This window comes from Montipora capricornis, chromosome 6 (genome assembly GCF_036669925.1).
Source record: "Montipora capricornis isolate CH-2021 chromosome 6, ASM3666992v2, whole genome shotgun sequence".
NCBI lineage: Eukaryota > Metazoa > Cnidaria > Anthozoa > Scleractinia > Acroporidae > Montipora > Montipora capricornis.
The window spans coordinates 17,818,414-17,825,913 of NC_090888.1; the positions used below are offsets into that span (position 1 = coordinate 17,818,414).

A 7,500-nucleotide genomic window follows, 5' to 3' on the forward strand; every position below is an offset into this window, starting at 1 on the left:
ATTACATTTTTTGCGCACCGAAACTCGTTCCCAAACATTTCAACTCGAGGCTTACGGTACGAAATTAGGCCTAGACAAAAAAAGTAGGATTTTTTTTAGGATTTTTAGAGCATCGGAAGATTTGTAGAAATTTTGGGGATTTTTAGAAAAAAAATGGGATTTTTGGGGATTTTCAGATGATTTGGAACAAAAATTGTTGTATGTTCTTTGCCGTTTTATTTAAAATTCCTATGAAATGAAAATTTTGTCCCATTGCTTACTACACTTGGTGAGTTGGTGACTGCTAGACTGCAATCCAATTGTGCAGCGGTGTTTCCCATATCTAATGTACCCCATCATGATCATTCCAAGGGAAGTAAGTTTCAAACATGGCGGAGCCCGGAGCGGAGCCAAGTGAAGATATTTCTGTTGAAGATGATAATGATTCCAGTGTCACTCGAGAAAGGCTGGTATCCTCGATTTTAGAAAAGCTTAGAGCACCCAGTTCTAGGGATCTGTCACGAAAAAGAAAGGTGGCTTCGAACCCAGCGGGAGGGAACAAAAGAGCGAATGCAAAAGTGTTAAATCCTCAGTATGAGCCAAAGATCTCTGCTAAAGAACGCTTAGAAAATTTTAAAGATGAGACTAGTCGTTAGAGGCAATGTCCTTTTTTGCCTAGCTTGTAAAGAGGGGGTTTCTCTAAAAAGGTCGAACTTGAACACTTACATATCTAGCAAGAAACACAAAGCGAACAAAGAAAAGCGAGCAAAGATCTCCATGAATGAGAAAGACATTGCAGAGGCACTGACAAAGCTCGATGATAAGAATCAACCTAGAGGCGAAACACTGCCAACATCCGTTTTTAGAGTAAAGGTGGTCCGTGCATTTTTGAAGAGTGGAACGCCATTGAGTCGACTCGAATACTTAAGGGAGTTGTTTGAGGAGGCCGGCTTCTCTCTTACATCAAATTCCCACATGCGTCAACTCGTCCCCTTTATACTTAAGGAGGCGAACAGCACAATTTCAAAAGAGCTCGTGGGCAAAGATGTCTCAATAATTTTTGACGGAACTACCAGAGATGGTGAAGCGTTGGTATTGTTACTTCGCTTCGTAGATGAGTGGGAATTGAAAGTGAGGTTGGTGCGTTTTCAACTTGTGAAGAGTTCTGTTTGTGGCGACGAGTTGGCACGAATAATGATTGAAGTGCTTCATCGCAAGCTCGGTGTTCTCCAAGGTCAACTCCTAGCTGCAATGAGAGATAGAGCATCAGTAAATACATGTGCTCTCAGGACTGTGTCTGTTCTTTATCCAGACATGCTAGACGTGGGTTGTATCTCCCATTTTCTTGACCGAGTCGGAGTGAAATGCAAAACACCAGCCCTTACTCCATGTATGTCTACATGGAATGTTATTTTCACCACAAGCATGAAGGCCAAACGAGTGTGGAGCCAGATATCTGGTAGAGGAATGCCCCGCTATAACTCAATCAGGTGGTGGTCTCTGTGGGAGTGTTTGAAGGTCGTGTTTGAGGAGTGGAACCACGTAAACGCCTTCTTGCAAAGCAACGAAGACTTTGCAAAAGTATCGAGGAGAAAACTCTCGGATTTAATCCAGCAAAGCTCCTTACAAATACGGGTTGAGCAAGCTGCTATGATGGAGATGGAGAAGTTCGTCAAGGCAACCTATACTCTCGAAGGAGATGGGGCTTTAGTACTTGTTGCCTTTCGACAACTCGAGGAATTAAGGCAATTTATCCATGTTCAGAACTTTCCTACTCTACCACACGTTGTTCAACAGTTATTCCCCGTCAATGTTGTTGAGCAGCAAAGGTGGTATTTGTATGTTTTGAGAGAGTGTCTGATGCCTGGCTTTCCAGTACTACTTGGAAACGTCTGCCAATGATGCTATCGTCTCCCGTTCCATTCAAGTATTTCAAGCAACGCAGTTGGTTCAACCCACGAGTCGTCAAGACATCGAGGACAGTTGCTGCAGATGTTGATCGGATTAGAGCCGTACCGTTTCTCAATGATGATAACATGATTCAGTCCTTGAAGGATAAACTCCCAGCACATCTGACGATTGTAGGAAACACCCCAGATGATTTTGATGCTCTTGCGGACACCTGGCGTTGGTGGAGAAACAACGTTGCAGAAATACCATCCTGGGCCTCTGCTGTCAAGAAAATCGCCCTTGTACAGCCATCATCTGCCGCCGCTGAGAGGGTGTTTTCGTTTCTGGTAACTATGTTTGGTAACCAACAGCATGATTCTTTAGAAGATTATATTGAGGCAGCTCTGATGCTTCGAGTTAACAATCGTTGAGAATAGTCTTGTTACAGTGTTAGCTATTCCTTACCAGACACTTCAAGCTTTGGCGCAAATTGTTTGACAGCTAGGAGTCAGGATATCTGTGACTACATTCTATACGAGTACGTTTCCTTGTTTTTGTCCCGTTATTGTCAAGGACTATGATATAAGCACTACACGTGTACACGTACACGTGAGTGTGAATGCTGTCTCAGTTTTCAAGCTTTTAAATTTACACACGAGCTAGCACTCCTGGCATGGAACACTGATCCATTTGAGTGCTTTTTGTTTAATAAAAGTGCTATCTAGCGTACAAAATGTGTTTGCCGTTTTCTTTTCAAGGGAGAGCTAAGGTTTCATTAAAAAATAATTGTGAGAAAAATAAAGATGTTTAGAAATCTTTGGGATATTTAGGGATTTTTAGAAACTTTTGGGGATATTTAGAGATTTTTGGAGGCATTTTTAGGGGAAAATTTGAGAATTTCCGGATAGATTTTTAGAGCATTTTCCGGGATATTTGTGTCTAGGCCTATACCAAATCTACCGTCTATGGCCAATATGGCGGCCGCGCGAATATAAGGCCCATGTATCTAAGGAATTTAGGATTGTAAATTTTAAGTCTTAGTCTCAAGTCAATATGTGTAAGGCTTCCTTTCCCTGTTTGCTGTTAAACATCCTTATCCAGCCTTCTTTACTTGCAGGAATGAAGACCGCAATACTTCACAGCTAATTTTCTTCGCCCAACCGAGCGATGCTGCAATGCTTGTGCTAGACGTTGATAAGTAGCATCAGATGCAGACATTTGTTTCCATCTTATTAGAACTTCTGCAAAATCACATTGAATAGAATGGCAATTTTACCCAAAGCATAGTTGATAGAGGGGAATGGTTATGAAACCCGACAAATTTCTTTGTTGTAGGTTTTTGTTCTCTTTTTTGGCCTTGACCGTGCACAAAACACTATAGTTGTTTATTCCGTACTGAGGAACTAGCCAATAGAAACGTGTTGGTTACGTAATTCATGCATAGTGTATGAGCGCAAAACAAAAGATTGTGCACGGTCGTGGACTTTCCAACCTAAATCTTCGCATCTTTGTTTGCTCCTTTGATGTTTGCCGAGCTTCCAAACCATTCCCCTCTATTAACTATGCCCAAAGGTAATTTCATAATTGAAACTGGCAGATGTGAACTAAAAAAAAACTGTCCTTTCGAAGTAGCAAAAGGAGTGGAACGACAAGCTGTTAACCAAATTTTAGTCTGTTCCGGCAGCCGGCATAGAACAACAAATACTCCTCTTTGAAAATATCGACAACAACCAAAATGGCGGTTCTACACGATTTTTTTTAACAAATTCGGTATCACGTGTTTTACAAATGTTATTCAGTTCCAGCCTCCGTGCGGCTACGACTAGCAAATATGAACTGTGATCAAAATTTCTTAAAAGAAAACAGTTTTCAACGACAGCAAACATAGTTCATAACAGAACTTTCTTTCATTATGTAACCTCAAACTATCCGTACGATTCATCCATAACATAGATCCATTTATTTGAAACAAAAAAAGGTTATTTTATCTTTGGAACTTTGGAGAATAGAAAAAGGGTAGTTAGTGAACCCTTCCTGTTATTAATTTTTATAATATGACAAACGTTATACGGGCATCATGATTGTAACTTTTTTTTATTTCATACATACCAAGATTTATAAATGAAAAAAAAAAAAAAAAAAAAACCTTGTAAAATTCCTACGAAATACACCACCAACAAATCAGAAAAGCGAACGACTGTGAAAATACACCGCTCGTCTAATCAGAGACACGAACGATAGTACTTCACAGTGGGGGGCAACAAGAGAGCGATTTTCTGGAAAAAAAAAATGGAAGAAAAACTGCCGACATTTGCTCTCCTTGAAGGAACAATAAACGATTTCATAGATGAGCAAGAAAACAAAAACACGAGAACAAAGACTGACAGAGACGTTATGGTACGGTAATACGAGCAACAAAAGCGTCCAACTTGTGTCGCAACATTGTTGCAAAACTAGTCGAAAAGCGATGTTGCGCGTTTTACATCCCACAAAACCCTTCTTGCAACAACCAAAAGAATTGTTGCAAGTTGCTGCAGCGTGTTGCAGAAAATAGAACGGACCTCTACTGTCTGAAACACCCTGCAGCCACTTGCAACACTTCAATTGTTGCCACACTGGTTGTGCGTGGGATGTAAAACGTGCAACATTTTTTAGACTAGTTTCGCAGCAATGTTGCGAGACAAGTTAGACATTTTTGTTGCTCGTATTACCGTACCTTAAGCCTGTTAAAAACCTTTCTTCTTTGATTTACGTTACATTTTTAATGAGATTTTAGCATTGGTTATTTTTAAAACCGAGGTTGTCCCATTTTCTTGGCAAGTTTTCATACTTTATAATTGTAAGGATCTGCAAATTCGCGATGTCATTTACAAATTGAATTTTAAAGTAAAGTCTCTCGGCTGAGTCCTCTCGGCAAGTTACTGTGTAAACAAATAAAAAGATAAAAATACATACAGTTGTCAACAGAGACTGAATAGATCGCCCACAGGCAAACCGTTGTTCATTGAAATCTGAGCATCGATATTTTGTTATTTATGGAAGAAATACAGATGAACAATACGGTGGCTATAATTTGCTCTCATATGCAGGATTTAAAGCAAATGATTCAACAAAGGTGGAAGAAAATGTTACCTGAGTCATTTGTCATGTTTTCTTCGCCGTCTCGCGCTGTTTTAAGCGCTATTTTGCGAAATGAACATTTGACCTTGGGGGTTAGAACTAAACAAGGAGACAAGGCAGGCGGGGTGCGCCCATACCTTCGCCGAATTTCAGTTTCATTTCGAAAAGTCACCGAGAAAGGCGATCCTAAGAACCATAATAAAGTTTTCTAAACATGATCGGTGCAAGGAACCAGACCAAAGGAATTCGAATCATTTGAGTCTATTCGAATCTACCGATCAGTGCAATGCGACGTTGGGAAATGCCAACGGTCGCGTTGCACTGATTGGTAGATTCGAATAGACTCAAATGCTTCGAATTCCCTAATCGATCGGATGCTGGTGTTTTTAAGGTAAGAATTTCACTGGTTTGGCGTCAGGTCCAGCTTTAAGTGAACTAGGTCATGCGCCGGCGTCTGATTGCTGCTTGTCTTGTAATACAAAACAATACAATACCATACATACTTAATTGACCACTCCCCATAGGGGCTTTTCAGGGCCAATGAAACACAACGAAACGACAGAACTGAACAACAACTGTTAAGAATCCCAACTGGCCGGAGGCAAGCCAGTTGGCTATTTACAATTGCAGCTGGGAAGTTGAACCAGGGACAACCAGGATCAAATTCAACGAGTGATCAGAGCGGGCCTTGAAATCGGGATCCCCCGATCTCAAGGCAAACGCCCTAACCACTGGGCCACACTGCCTCCTTGGTTAGTTCTAACCTCCGAGGTCAAATCTTCATCTCGCAAAATAGCGCTTAAAACAGCACGGGACGGCGAAGGAAACATGACACATGACTCAGGTAACACTTTCTTCAAACTTTTATTGAATCATTTGCTTTAAATTCTGCACATTGGAGCAAATTATAGCCACCGTATTGTTCATCTATATTTCTTCTATAAATGCTCAGATTTCAATGAACAACGGCCCCCCACTAACAGAGGGTGGTTTGCCTGTGATGACGGATTTGGCGGTGTTTACAATAAAATTTGCTCTTGCACTTAAACAGTTTTCAATCTTTGAAATGTGTCGGTTGTTAAAACAAAATCTCAGTATGTATGAAATAAAAACATTAGACCATGGAAAGTGTTTGAACAATTTTTATTCACTTGTTGCTACGCATCAAAAACTCACTCGCTGTTTTTTTTTTATGTATTGCAACTCGTGAATAAAAATCGTTGGTGCACACTTTCCACGGAATAATCTCTATTTCCTGCCCTTATTTAACCTCAGTGTGCAATGCCATTTGTGACTATGAGAATGCAAGGAATTTCAGTAGATGCTCGTCACTGACCCATTAGGAACCTAAGGGACAACAAGAACGCCAGCAAAAATTGGCTATTTTACTAAAATAATGGCTCTGGCATTTTAATCTTTGGTGAATTTTCTTTCAAGTCCTCTACTAAACGCCCTATACTCACTGCAGCATCTTTCAGAGAGCTCAGCGTTGTCTTCTTGAATTTGCTCCAATACAGATTCCGGGACATCCAGAGCTCGGCCAAGCATCCTCCACGAGGTACCAAGCTCATGTGCAACGTCAAGAAGATCACGGTCTGAAGGAGTGCCAGACTTACATGAAAAACATGGGTCCGAATCTGAAGGGGAAAAGAAACGAACAGTAGGTTTGCATGGGGAGCAGGGTTAGCTCATCGGTGACAACATTTATCTTTGCTAAATGCATCCCACTCCGATCAGTCTTGGAGCCAGCGCATGATATGGATCAAATTTGTTCCTTCTCTATTCCAATCGGAAAGGTTTTCCCCGGGTATTATGGTTTGCCCCTCTCATGAAAAAACAATATTTTATCTGATTTGATTCACAGTCACCCCGATTGGTAGAACCGAGCAAGTAACATCTTAAAAATGTTTGGGTTGTAGCCGGGCATTGTTGAAACTTATTGAAGAAGAGTTAACACTGGCTTTGAAAAGTAAAAAAATTAGGACGTGTCGGTTACTACTGTAACCTTCTTTAGCTAATATAGCCAAGCCTATAAGCGTAGTTCACGGGTTACTAATTCTTGAAATAAATGAACCTAACTTGAGCCCGCGATCAAATAGAGAACTAGTACCTCGTCAGCGGCCAACTTAAGAAAATTAACAAATTGATGTTAGTTTTTCATGCGTCTGTCCTGTTATTTACCATGAATTTTGTCATAATATTGTAAAAGTAGCTGTGGATCCACGAGGCGATACAATAACAAAAAGGCAGGGGGTCAAAATTAAGTCAAAACACGAGAAGAACGCGAGAAACTTCAATTTTCTTCAAGCTGACGCGACCAATATTACGTCAATATCGCATGAATTATAGCCAAGCTCCACGCGCGCGCGGAGCACCATTGTTAACAAAAAATGGTAACCCGTCGATGCGAGAAATCTTGGTTTTATAGCCATGACGTCATCGAACGTCCGTACATACGTACGTACGTCGGTCCTTCCAGCCTTCCATGTATGCCAATGTGACCAGTATCAT

General features: G+C 40.8%; 1 protein-coding gene across 1 annotated transcript in view; it reads right to left on the minus strand.

Annotated features, from left to right (window-relative positions):
- Positions 1-2,964: 2,964 nt before the first annotated feature.
- The window catches only part of LOC138051672 (uncharacterized), a 47,503-nt gene continuing 42,967 nt past the window's right edge, over positions 2,965-7,500 (minus strand). The window contains exons 12-13 of the mRNA XM_068897925.1: positions 6,453-6,626; positions 2,965-3,110 (exon numbers count right to left, since the gene is read on the minus strand). Coding sequence (XP_068754026.1) covers positions 2,977-3,110; positions 6,453-6,626 — 308 coding nt within the window. The 3' untranslated portion in view covers positions 2,965-2,976. The remainder of the gene's footprint in view (positions 3,111-6,452; positions 6,627-7,500) is intronic.